We start from the raw sequence: 14,185 nt of genomic DNA on the forward strand, positions 1-14,185 counted from the left end.
AAAGAGTGTTAGCCATGCAGATTCAGTATTTGACAGCTGAAGGAGTAAATATGCAGTTCGAAGTCCTTGCTTGCTCAGCTGCCCACTTCCTTTCCCCCTCAAATTTCCTTTGAAGCTAAATGTGAGCATGTCCCCTTCCTTTTCCATTATCTAATTGCAGAGACCCTCTGCATCTATGCCTAACCTTCTGGTGTGCCCACATGATTTCTAAAAATGGTGCCACTCTAACTAACCCAGGAATGAGAGACCATTTGCATTGACTCAAAAGGACATCACCTAGGTTAAGACAGTGGAATGCCACTTGAACCTAATAAAGGATATATGCAATTGTTTTTCCAGTGACGTACATTATATCTTACTGTGTAGTTCTTTGGCTTATCAAGAGCACCTTAGTCTGAAGCAGCTGAAGGTTATGGGAAATTTTAAGATCCAGTCTTGCCCATGCAATCCTTCTTAAATATGCTGTAATTCATGCACAATGTTTAACTTATGTAAATAAGAAACTGAAGCAGGCAGTCCTCAGAAGTTGTAATTCGTATCATACAAGGCAAAGAAGCTTTATCAAAACACAAAGGCTGTACATAGGAGCAGCTAAAATTACGGCAGTAAGGAACATCCTGTTCAGTGGTTGCTATGGACACAAGTTCACTGTTCATCCACTCTGGAAGATTAAGAAAAAGAAGTGGCAAGCATCACCTGGTTTTTGCTCAATTCGAGTCACACTCACCAGTTTTGTTTTACATTAATTATAGTGCATTTGCCCTGGGTAATTTTCATAAGCTCTCACATGTGCATTTTCTCTATTTCTGTGCCTGCTTGTATTGAGTTATGCTGGGATGGCTGGGCAGTTTTGTGTGTGTGTGTGTGTGTGTGTGTGTGTGTGATTGCTTGAGCAATTCTCTTAAATCCTTAAATTCACCTTTGCACAACACTGAACAGCACAGTGGTCGAACAAATGCGTAAGTGGAGGGAGCTTAAAGTCAAACCAAAGGGCATAAAAGGATGTTAAATTTCACCAGTGTGTGATGTTAGCGCTCTGAAGCTGAGATTCTGGTTCCCTTTTAATTCAAAGTTATTCTAAGCATATGTCAAGTGTTAACAATTTCTAGCCATGCCTTGTACAGATGCCACATCAAGATTGTTGGTTAAAATTCACATCACTCTGCTCATGTTTGGTAAGACATCTGTGAAAACAAGCTCTTAAGCCAGAGGTAGAGTGGCATTCCTACCTTCAGGATAGATGGCTAAGACCCAAAACAGGACAGGAACATTTTTAAAATATAAATTGCTACCAAAATGTGTTAAAAAATAAACATCAACTTTAATCTATTATGGTGAATAGCTGACATCGATAACCAGAAATCTGGAGGATGCCCTAAAACATGATCAGACACTAGTAGAAAAATATCACCTTTTCAGATACATCTCAATGTTTACCATGTGCATACAGAAATATTATTGGCCAGCTCCCCTTATCAATGCAAATCAGCCAAAATACTAATTTCAGGTGACAAAATTGTGTGTTATACATTCATTGAGCACTAAAGAAGATTCCTTGGGGATTCAAATGCATTTGCTCTTTAGAACTAATCTAACACTGGATGTTAAGGCATTATCCTGTATTGTTGCGGTCATTGATATGTTTAATTTATATTCATATTTTTTGTAGAATTGAAGTCAAATTTTACTTTTTGTACAAATTTTAGTAGCAATTTATATTACATGTATGGTCCTACCCAATTTTGTTCCTAATTCCACCTTTCGAGGTGGGCTTGGCATTTCATTTTTTCTGTATCTTGCCAATGTGGCTAAGACAAGATAGGACAACAGGCCAAGCCACAGAATGCAATAAACTGGCTACTTCACATAATAATTTTAAAAACACTGAAAACACCACTTTACAATTTGAGGATTACAAGCCCTTCCTACTTCATTAGTTTCTGAGATGTAGAGCTTCTTACAAAAATTACACACCCACATTGCAGTAATTTAACTCTATGGTGCTTCAAAAATCTGTGGTGATCAGCTCCATAATCTGGCCCTTAAGTTCTGGAAGCAGACAAATCCTGTTCAACACATACTGTAGAACACACTGTTAAATGTACAGAAAACCAGCAAAAGGTATATGGGAGCCAATGGACTTTCTCAAGTTCTTTTTTATTTTTAATTTGGGCAACTATCTGATCAACAGAGATTCATTGTCATTCAAGGAAAGCCTGACAATGCATGCCCGTTTTTGGTTTCAGGTACTTACCTGGCAGTCAAAGTCCTGGAAGTTTCGAGCTGAATTCTGTCAAAATAAGAATAAGAGCCAATGAATAGCCCTGATTCCAGAAGAGCCTAAAAAACTTTGCTTTGCAGCTGAGTTTTCTGAAAATCACTTTGCAGCAAACTATTGTCAGAATTGAAGCTCCTTGTACTTCATTAGTATGAATAAATGCACAGGACGAGGTCATTACAATTAGCTTTCCTCCACCCTCAACCGCTGATGCCAGAAACAAAATTATTGTACGAACTGCCAAGGATAGAAGAGAGGCAAGTACCACAATTCCACATGAGTAGGTACACATTTATCGGTCTCAGAAATAATCATTTTCAAACACTTTCATGCACAGGCAAACCTACTCATTTTTCAAATGTACTGTGAAAACACCATTCAAAATTATTTCCATCCCAACATTATTTGGTCAATACAGTATATATTATGAACTGGTGGCACTGCTGCTCAGTGCACGCAAAAGCTTAGAGCACATGTTTTGCATGCAAAGGGTTCCAGATTCAATCCCTGGCATCTTCATGGATAGGAAATAATTAACTGAAAACCTGAGTGTTCTCTACCAGAAGACAATGCTGAGCTAGATGGACCAATCAGTGGCCTGACTTGATCGTTTTCTATATTCCTATATAACTTCTTAAACATGCATGGTCATTTAGACAAAACACTCAACTCTGGCTACTATGTAATTTATCACTGGATCTGGCTACGGTTTTCTGTCTATATTTATATAAAACTACTAGTTCAACTCCCTTTTAAAAGAGGAAAGACTTTTTTGTAGTGATTGGGCTTGGTAAAAGGAATGTTTGTTACCACCATACTTTTTTAAAAAACAAAAACAAAAACCAAGAGCAGTTTACAACAATTATATATAAAACCATACAATAAAGCCACCTAAAAAGTTAAAACCAGAAACCAGCTGTTATGGAAATATGTATTCTTAATTGCCCACATAAGCCTGATGGAATAAAAAATTTTTTAGCAGGCATCTAAAAATTGATTAAGAAATTTGTTAAAATAGTAAGTGGATGAGACAGACATGGTAGCGAGAGGAAAAACCGGACGGCCCACAAGTGTTCAAGGCACACCACAAGCTAAAAAGAGAAGACCAGTGTAAGACTGGATTTTGTAGAAATAGCTGAAAAACATTGGCTCATCGCTGTAAATCAGCATAGAAAAGTTAGTGATCACACTATTCACCCACACACTTGCACACCCTTGGAAAGTGCTAAGATCTGAACCAAAGTAAGAACCAAAGTTAAAACTGAAATGAGAAAGATAGCCTATGCATTCTTTGTGAAAGGTACCTCAAATTATGTACAAAGGCTGAAATCATCAATTAATGGGCTGGATCCCGAGAAGAGTGAATGCAACACCACTCATGCAACGAGGCTTTGCTGTGCCCTCCACTCCTGAGGATCAAGGGATGGAGAAATCAAGAATCCTGAAGGTCTGCCTTTTGCAAGAAGTGCCCTTCCACTTACTCTTGCATAATGAATTCTTCTTGTGCTACTTGTAGGGAAGGGCAAGAAACAATGCAGGGCACTGAAGTCCTTTGCCCTTCCCGACCAGTAACCCCACCCCACCCTGGCTTTGGAGATTTCATCAGACGTTGGTCTGAAAGTGTATGCTATAGACAATCTTTACAGCTCATTCTTTACATATTCTGTGTTATTATGGATTGATGCATTAGACTCTAGCCCAACAAACTTATTTATTTTAAAGTGTCATGGGACTCTTTATCATAAATGATCAAAGAGATAGTGGAAGCTACAACAGAAGGAAGAGTACCCATCCCAGGGAGTTTGCAATCTATAATTTGCAACAGGGCAGGCAAAAGACAACAGAGAGAATATTAAAGGGGGTCGGGCAGGTTGTGTTCAGTTTCATTGAAGTGATGGACTTTACCAAAAAAAAATACGTAGAGCTTCTCAGAACGTTAAGTTCTGGTTCTTAATACCAAACTGTTGTTGTTGTTTAGTCGTGTCTGACTCTTTGTGACCCCATGGACCATAGCACGCCAGGCCCTCCTGTCTTGCACTGCCTCCCGCAGTTTGCTCAAAAAAACTGCGGGAGGCAGTGCAAGACAGGAGTGATTGGCGTGCTATGGTCCATGGGGTCACGAAGAGTCGGACACGACTAAACGACTAAACAACAACAACAGTTTGGTATTAAGAACCAGAACCAAACTGTACAGAATTCTAAATTACACACAACCCTTATGTACCGCTCAGAGATAACATAAAACGACTAGTGCTTTGCTAATGCTCAAACACAGCCAGAATTACCTTATCATTCAGGAGGGGCTTGATCTCCGTCAATTGGACATCTTGCAATTCTTCCATGTTTACCGAGAACACCGACGTTAGCTTTCAAAGAACAAAACACTCTAAGAGAGAGCAAGAGAAGAGATAAAGACCAGTGTTAAGATTGCAAACACTGAAAAAGATGCCAGGATTCCACAGAATGAATTGAAAGCGTGGACTAGGTACTTGAAAACAACCACGGAATAGGTTCGTGCCCTCTGAACAGAAAGGCGCCTGCTCCCTTCACAATGCAGCACTGAAGAAGGCATTATTTATGCCTGACTGAATGATAAACAAATTACCTCTCCTGTAAGGCATCCCTGCTAAAATATCGGTAGACCAGACGTCTAATCAGACAAACTGCCTTCTTCAGAGGAAGTGCAATCCAATTTCACGAACATGCAAACCCTCCACCCAAAGAACCCCCACCTTCCCAGGATCATTGGTCCAGGATCATCCAGTCCACCATTGCATCCAGAAACTAGTCCAAAGCTCTCATGACCTCTCCTGATTCAGCTGTTATGGAGAGGTGGAGCTGTGTATAATCAGCATACTGGTGACACCTTGCTCTAAAACTCCTAATACAAATGGCTTCATACATGTATTAAATTAAATGGAACTGGGGAGAGAATAGTACCATGCAAAACCCCATAGCACAAATGCCAGGGGAGGGGGGTGAAAAACACTCACCCAGTGCTACTCGCCGGGTACAACCTTAAAGACACAAACAGAACCACTGTAATATAGTGCCTCCAACACCCATCTCACAAATTCGGTCCAGGAGGATATCCTGGTTAAAGGGTTTCAAAGGCCACTAAGCGACCAAGCAGAAGTAATAAGGTTGCACTCCTCCTGTCCCTCTCATGATAAAAGTCACCCATCAGGGCACCCAATTCAGCTCCGAAACCAGGTCTGAACCCAGATTGTACTTGATCCAGATAATCAGTCTCTTCCAGGAATATCTTCAGTTGCTCTACGACAGGGGTCTGCAACCTGCGGCTCCGGAGCCGCATGTGGCTCTTTTACACATTTGCTGCGGCTCCGGAGCGGATACGAGGGGAGGAGGCATCCGAGCCATGCGCCGCCTGAGCCATGCGGCGGCGCCCGCCATGCCCGCCAGACACTCGCGCGGTGCCCACCTCCGCTGGAGCACACAGCTGCGGCGGCGCGCTGTGCACCTGCGCCCCGCACGGCGCCCGCCGGAGTCCACAACTCCGCAGTGCGCATGCGCTGTGCAAAAAGGACGCAAGGTGACGTTAGCAGCCCGGGGAGCGTGGTCGGCCCCCTCCCTGCATCAGCCCCTCCCCGCCGCATTTCTGCAGCCAATAGGCTCATGGGGGGCAGGGGCGGAGTTATTTATTTTTTAAAACGGGCGCGCTTCTTCCCGCCCAGCAGCAGAAAAGGCTTGCGGGCTCGGAGCGTGTGTTTGCTGCTGCTGCTCCTGCCTGCGGCCTGCCTGTGGCCTCCTGCCGGCCTGGTCAGGAGATTGAGGTAGATGTATTAATCAATGGGTTGATTCAATATGAGGAAATTTTATAAGTTCACTTGATGGGAGCAACACACATGAAACCATACAGGTGTCCTAATAAGGGAGCCAGAGTTTTGCCCATTCCCAGTAATCAAGGCAGCCCAAACTCAAAGTTATTTTTATAATGACGAGGATGACATTGGGCCCTCATTATTAATTATTGTTTACATCAGGCACTGATTTATGGTACACTGGGGCCCTGATTAATTTTCTATGGCATTTTGGGGCATTGATTATTGGGCATAGCAAATTTTGCTATGGGGCCCTCTGATTTCTAATTACGTCCCTGTTTTGCGGCTCCCAGTTTATTTTTTTTCTTCGGAAATGGGTCCAAGTGGCTCTTTTTGTCTTAAAGGTTGCAGACCCCTGCTCTACGACCAACCTCTCTACCACCTTTGCCAATAAAGGGTTGTTGGCAACTGGTCTAGGGTGGGCTTTTTTAGGAGTGGGTCTACCACTGCCTCTTTAAGAGCAAAATGTTTTTTTTTTTGAAAAAGTAAAATAAGCCTACTGTTTCCTTGCCACCACTATCTCTTCAAAATGTGTGTTGGCACTGCTGAAAACCTGCTATTTCTTTAACAGGCCCCCGCCCCCTTGCTACTGTCTCCTCCTCTGGTGAAATGATTCACTAATGAAAATGATGAGAGGCTTCTAAACGATGAGTAGCCTTGCAAGCATCTCAATCCGCAACTGCCTAAGAGTTAAGAACACTGTTTAAAATTAAACTCTTTTCAATTTTATCTGCAAATAGCTAATTTAACAATAGCAAACAGTGTAACCTGCTGGTGCATCAGAGACAGGTCCCTGGGAAGGGGAGTAAAAATATCTGTGTATGTAACATTAAGGAAGGTTTGAAGACAAGGAGGTCTTTGGTGGGGGCGTGAAGGAGAACAGAGGAGAGTAGGAAGGGAAAGAGAAGGGGAGTATTGACTTGCAATCCCAGTAGTGAGCAAGAAGAAGGGAGGAGGCAGGGAGAGGACAAAGGTTTAGGAAAAGCCATTACAGTACAATACATAACTATATTTAAAGGGACAGGATCTAGTGATTAAAAGTGTACCTAAACTTGCAGAGTACAGGCCCCATCAAATAGTGTCTGAATTGAAGACACACCCTGAAACTGAGTTTTAGTTGCAGGTAAATGTAGCACTAAAAATAAACTGCTGATAAATAAGTGGTACAATCTAGTTCTAGTGCAAACTTGATGCACCGTTAAAAAACCAGCGGCTTCTTTACTGTATGGATGATAAAATATCCAGGTGTCAATTAAATGGGCAGTTCTCAAATGAGCACCTCTGTCATTCCTTTTAAACAATCAGTAGAAAAGTTAACATTAAATTCCACATTAGGCAGGTGTATCCATACGGACAGTCTCTGTGCTTTGACCAGAAATTATCACTGGAGTCCATAAGCACTTGTGAATTCTCCCAGAAAGGAATTAACAAAACCCTTCCCACTTCCTTAATGTGTACGCCGCTACTGATAATTAGATTCATGTCTCTAACACACTTTTTTTCAGAGTTGATACTATTACAGGTCTAACACCTGGAATGATTCGATATAACTAGTTATACATATGGTGCTGGGGAAAAACAGTGTCCAGGGGGAATTCAAGCCTTGTTCTCCACAACTGGTAAATATAGTCGGCTGATGTTTCCAAGGCAACTGTGTGTGCTCTCTGTGGATATGGAAGAGAAGGCTGGCGTAAGGCTGGCCAAGAAGCTCTTCTTCATAAACCTCGCTAGCCCTTATTTTGAGACTGGTATTTAGGTTCTTAAGCCTCCAATGCCCAAAGCACACAAACTTAATAGAGGGTGGTGAAGCCTCCAGATGGGTGCCCTTGAGGCTCCCAGCCTCTGTGTGTTTGTGTACACAAATATGCAGAAACTGGGTCTTGGCCCAGGTGAAATAAAGCCTTGTTTCGCCCCCACTAACTCTAGAACAGCATCCGCCTAGAACAAAATGTGCCTGGAGGCAATAAACAGAGCAAGGAGACAAAAGGGGGCTCTGCTGCCATCTCTAGATCAAAATTGGAATTGCTTTTTGTCACTCAACTCATTTTGTACTAAGGAGAGTCGAAATAAAAACAGACATGCCAGCTCAGTTAACCCCAACTGAGTAGGGAGTGGAGGACTTAAAAGTAAGATGATGGAAACTCCCGCAGAGCCTAAACTATAGACTTTGAAATAACCACAGAAAAATGATCCCAAAGTTCTGTAGAATGAATCAATATCTGAATGACAAACTGAATAAGTGCTGGGAACCATTCTAAAAGGTGAAACCTGCATCTTTGCAGAGATGTGAGTGGTGGATGACTACAGAGGTAACTAAGAGACACTAGACAATCAGCCAACAGTGACACATAAAGGAAATACCCAATGAAGTAGCTCCTTTAGCACAATAACTTGCATTTGCGCAACAGAACTTCTCTCTCTACTCCTCCTGCAATGGCCTCCCCAAATCTGGGTTGCAGAAAACCCCAGAATGAGGAGAGAATTATTCTATTATTATTGCAATAATGGAACTATTTCGTTGGATACCTCCCTAAATCTAGATGGAACCAAATGCAACTCTGTGAGTCATGAGCTCACAGAATTGTAGAGTTGGAAGGGACCATGAGGGTCATCTAGTCCAACCCCCTGCAATGCAGGAATTTTTTGCCCAATGTGGCACTTGAACCCATGACCTTGAGATTAAGAGTCTCATGCTCTACCAACTAAGCTATTCTGACACAGAAAGACAAGCAGATTAGTCCTGTTAACAGTTTACAATGTTTTCTGTCATACACCTGGAGTAATTACACGTACCCAATACTGTAGTTACAGTTGTCTCACCAACTTTGCACCACTCTTGAAAAATACACTGAATTATTTGGTATACTGCACAAAGAAGATGATGTTCTAGTTTAGGAGGATAGCATCATCATCATCATGCTACTTTTTACAAAAAGTCCCAGAGAAGTTAAACAGAAAGATTTTTTTTTTAAAAAAAATACATACTGTACACAATACTAAAAAATATTATCTACAAACCAACCAACCAACCAACCAACCAGAGGTTTAGGAGCAGGGCTTTAAAAAACAAAAACTAGAGTTCCTGAGAAAAGAGACAAAATAATGATTGCATCATACAAATGACCAGGAATATTATAGGGACTGTTGAACCACCAAGATTGTTCTGCCTGTTATGAAAAAAGCTCTTACTCAGTTACACTAGCCACTTGTAAACACCTGCAACCCCACAAAGGAACAGAACATAGGGTGGAAAATTCCATTTCTCAATATAGTTCAGCTACAAATCTAAGGCCTGGCACTAAGCTGAACCACACCCCAGCATGAACTCACAACCATGCAGGTGGTCACAGCAAAATTTATGGCCACTTCACTCCTCCCTCAGTTTTGTTGCTGCTGCCACACAACCTGGAGCTAAGCCATAGTTTGGCTAAGTGTTATGTCCAAACCCAACTCCTGGTTTGTCTTGCTTCAGACCATGCAGCCAACTTTTGTTCCTTATTGTGGTCTGTGGTTTGTCTGAGGAACACAAGTCATAAGTCTGAGTTTTGCTTTTTAAAAATAATTTTTTTACTAAAGTTTTTCACATTACAATAACAACTACAAAAGAAAGAATACAAGGTATTTTAATCTTCAAATTTATAGAAGACAGGTACACATAATCCAGTCTGCAAAATACATTGTGTGTGGTTGTGTGTGATCAGCCAAATACCCGTCTTGTCCAGCATTATGTTCCAGTGGCCTATGACTTGTCAACACACTCTCATGTGCAACCAAAACCATACAATATATACATTTCATTAAACTGATGCAGACCTGGTAATAAAAACAACCCAATCAAATCTGTTGCATTCTGCTTCGCTTTCTTGCTCCACTCTTGCTAATTCTACTTCCTATCCCTTTATTTAATTTAACAGCCAGGTTCACATCTGCTGAGTGAAAGCCCCCGACCCCCTTTCTTTTTTGCTTTAAGTGCTGGAGCTGCAATATAGAGGCACTGTGAGGTGGACAGGCTTGTGAGGAACAGCTAAGGTTGATCACAATTTTATTATTATTGCTCTTGATCTTGACTACCTCTGTTCAGTGGTACGTTGGTTGTCTAACTTAATCCATTCAAAAACCAAGGCACGGCTTCCGATTGGCTGCAGGAGCTTCCTGCGCTCAATCGGAAGCCACGGAATCCACATCAGACGTTCAGCTTTCAAAAAAACATTTGCAAACCAGAACACTTACTTCTGGGTTTGCGGCATTCAGGAGCCAAGCCATTCGAAAACCAAGGTACCATTGTACTACTACAGAACCTGTTGGGAACAAGAAGCCACCTAGTGGCAAGTGATCATACGTAATTATTTTGAAGTAGGCATCCTTCTGCCTCAGGAGACAATGGAATGTGTGGTGGTAGTGCTGTGTGTGTGTGTGTGTGTGTGTGTGTGTGTGTGTGAGAGAGAGAGAGAGAGAGAGAGAGAGAGACAGACAGAAGCCTGGGCATTGTGTTTGAAGGTTGAATGAGTGTAAATTGAAATATATACCCACTATATAGGAAATGTAGGAAGGCAGTGGGAAAATGGTGTCAGGCAATGCCAGCAACCCTATATAATAATGTGCAAGTGTCTCTGCGTCCAGATTCCCTGTGTCCGCGCTACTGTGCATGTGCTCCACGGATACAGGGATTGGACACAGAGACTGGACGCATACAGAGCGGGGGGGGGGGGGGACGGAATGCAGTTCTCTCTCCCTCAACGGCTTCCCCTCCAAACTGCCGTTCCGCGCCTCGCCTCCTCACGTATGGCGCGAGGGGAAGAGGGAAAGGGACCGTGAGGGATTGAGATGCGAGCACGCATTCCCTGCCGCCGGGGCGTTTGTGTCCCCGCCGCCGCCGTTACCCACCCCCACCCCATTGCCGCATCCCAACCCCTCCCCCCACCCGGCGTGAGGCGGGCTCAGCTCTGAGTGGGTTGGGAAAGGCGAGGAGGAGGAGGCTGCTTCCCCCTTTTTTCTCTCCTACGCCCCCCCAACGACCAGCAGCAAGCTGGCGTCGCACACACACGCTCTCTCTCTCTCTCCCCTACCCCTCTGCCTACCGTTTCCCTCACAGTGCAGGGTCAGAGGCAGACAGAAGCGGGGGCAGCGCATGGGGGGGGGAGAGGAAGAGCAGCCCGGGGGGGAGGAGATGTTTGACAGGCAGCAGGGAAGGAGGGGCGGGTGGCAGCCGCCCGCCGCCCACCCCTCTTTCCCTGCTCCATGAAGCATCTCCTCCGCTACCCTGCGCCTCCGCCGCGTTCAGCAAGAAGCCGGTGGCAGCGGAGCGATGCTGCTCATTCTTCCCCGCTAACTTTTCGCAAAAGCAGGCTCAAGCCCAGGGGGAGGGCAGGAAGGAAAGAGGGCCCTGGCCGCCCCTACCTTCCCCCCTCCCCTGCCTAGGCATGGACCGCGGCAGCGGAGGAGGAGGCGGAGCAGCACCAGAGGAGCAGCGCCGGAGGCAGCCCAGGAGAGTCCCGGCGCGTGTGGGTGGAGGAAAGAAGGGAGGGGGAGAGAGGGGGCAATGGGCGGGGGGAATTGCATGTTCTAGCACCCGTTAATTTAACGGGCTTCAAGATACTAGATGAATATAAGATCCCCAGAATGGAAAGGAAAGATGGTACTGGAGGAAGCACTACATTGTCTGTGCTAAAGATGACAGATTTCGATGAATTATTAGAGGGAGCATGCCCATCCCCTAGATTGCTGAAGGAAGCAATTCAAGAAAAATAACCAGGGATTTACTATAAACTAAAGTAAGTGGAAATATCGATGCAAATCAGGATGTCAGCAAGTATATTGGGAAAGTTGATTTCTTTAACCCTAAATGGATTGGATAAATGTAAACTCAAGTCACAGTCAAAGAAGTGTACATCAATCATAACTCATTTGCTCCACCTGGAAGCTTATATTTCAATATCTTTCACACAAGATACATTTACTGTTGCTTACAGTGCCTTCTGCTAAGAAAATCAAATGGCCAGCAGGGTCTTTTTCTTACCTAGCTGGGTGTTCACAGTATAAATATCAAAAGACATAGATTCAAATTTGGGGGGAAATGAATAGCCGCTCTTGAAATTAGAAGCAAGCAGTCTACCAGGATTATACAATCTTTGTGTATGTACAGTAGGTAAGAGATTCCTATATACAGTTCTCTCTCCATGGGAAAAACAACGATCCCTTTGTAATGTCATAATTATATATCCTCAAGTTTCTCCTAGGTTTTCATGTATCTTTTCAAACTTAAATTCACTACAAGAGCTTTCCTGAGAACATGCAAAATCTTATGCACTCAGTTCAAAACCTGTTTTTTAAATGAAAATTAAGGATGCTAAATTCTGTTCCCACAACCAGATTCTGCACTTGGACAGAATAAAGGCACACCTCTTCGTATTACAATACACGATATTTTGATTAGAGAGAATGGGCAATTGCAGGGGGGAAATGTTGATATTATTAGAGCAGAACACAATATTTCTGTGTAACTGAATAATAATTGTTGTTGTCATAACATTTTTTTCAGTGCAAATGCTTCTTCTGAAAGTGTGCAAACTCCCCGTCAGTTCTCCCTGCTTCCTTTAAGTCAGGGAACCACAACCAACAGAACCAGGAGAGTCCTCAGAGTATCCAGGCCAACAGACAGTGATCAGTGTATGCAGGGACCATCTAACAAATGAGATTTTCTATCATCTCTGTACACAATTCATTATTTGTAAAAGAAAATTTAGCAAGACATTATGTCCATTCAAGTCACTGAGAACTTTTAAATAAACTGGCAACTATGGTTAGAAGTAGAGAAAGCTTATATGGCTTGCGGCCTAGAATTTTGAGGTTAGAATAAGATTTTGTTTGTATGGGTTTAATAGATTCTATATACCGTATGTATATAGTTTTAATTCTATCACTGTTTGTTTTTTTAATTATTGTTTACCTGTGCTGTTAGTGCTTGTTTTTATCTCTAAGCTACCTTGAGGTGGGATAGAAATTATTATTATTATTTATTTATTATTATTATTATTATTATTATTATTATTATTATTATTATTAATAGTACTGTCTATACTAGAGCTAGTGTGTGCATTTGGATTTATTTCCAGTAGCAGTTACTCATCTCATGTTGAGAAGTCTCTGAGCAGCACCGTCCATGAACCAGCTAGGTTTACATTTATCTCTAACCTGGAGCCCTCAGATGTTTTTGACTCCCATCAGCCCCACCCAGCATGGCCAGGTAAGATAGCCAAGGATCTGCAAATTCAACATATTCAAAATTATGATGAGGCTTTGAGGTCTTGCGATGTAAACTACATTACTTCCAAAGGAATGGAGTCACCAATGTACAGTTTAATCTCCACTCTAAAGCTTCCAGTGTTGGGGTATTCGCAGTACGGTCAACTGTACAGGAGTTCTGTTCTCTGAGCACGTATAAGCTCTCTCCACCCCACCCCCTACCACGTTTTAGGATCACTTCCAGGTTTGGTGCCATGCACAATTGTGCATCCTTTGTACACGTGTTACCGTAATCTGTCATCATTGTCTGTACTGGTCATGCGTCATCAGAGTCTTTGTTTTAATAGAAGCGCTTATTATTTTACACTTCTAACCTGTGCTTCATTTCATGGCAGCAAGCTTCCTTTCTTTCACACTTCTAAGCAACTATTTTTTCCATACATAATGTCTTAGGAAGGTTTTTATAAATCTATTAAAATATGGGTTACAGTTTGTTTGTTTTTGTTGTTAGAATTTATATACTGCCCTAAACCTCAGGGCGGTTTAACTACTATGTTTTTCTGCAACAAATACATGTTTAGGTGCCTGATGTAACAATTCTTAATGTGCTGAATATTCCTTCTTTGTCAATAAATCCAGGATATTTTGATTAGATTAAGACTTCACAGTGACACCATCATAGCAGAACTAGACCTGGGAATCAGAACACTGGAGAGAAACACAACATGTTAAGTGGGATTGGCAGGCTGCTGCAACTATTTTAAATAGAAGTGGGGGCTGCCTTTTCTCTCTTCCCTCTCAGAAAGTAAGATGAGAGCAGAGG

The 14,185-nt window shown here is 42.6% G+C and overlaps 1 protein-coding gene across 7 annotated transcripts in view; it reads right to left on the reverse strand.

Annotated features, from left to right (window-relative positions):
- NDRG3 (NDRG family member 3) overlaps window positions 1-14,185 on the reverse strand; it is a 58,066-nt gene that overhangs the window by 27,702 nt on the left and 16,179 nt on the right. For 5 of the 7 annotated variants that reach the window (XM_060277231.2, XM_035123404.3, XM_035123403.3 and 2 more), the window contains exons 2-3: window positions 4,564-4,664; window positions 2,255-2,290 (exon numbers count right to left, since the gene is read on the reverse strand). In XM_060277231.2, coding sequence (XP_060133214.1) covers window positions 2,255-2,290; window positions 4,564-4,620 — 93 coding nt within the window. In that variant the 5' untranslated portion in view covers window positions 4,621-4,664. Of the gene's footprint in view, window positions 1-2,254; window positions 2,291-3,582; window positions 3,688-4,563; window positions 4,665-14,185 lie in introns of all 7 variants that reach the window. The other 2 variants (XM_088673476.1, XM_088673475.1) reach the window with 1 other exon arrangement.

Source organism: Zootoca vivipara, chromosome 7 (genome assembly GCF_965207765.1).
Source record: "Zootoca vivipara chromosome 7, rZooViv2.hap1.1, whole genome shotgun sequence".
Classification (NCBI taxonomy): Eukaryota; Metazoa; Chordata; class Lepidosauria; order Squamata; family Lacertidae; genus Zootoca; species Zootoca vivipara.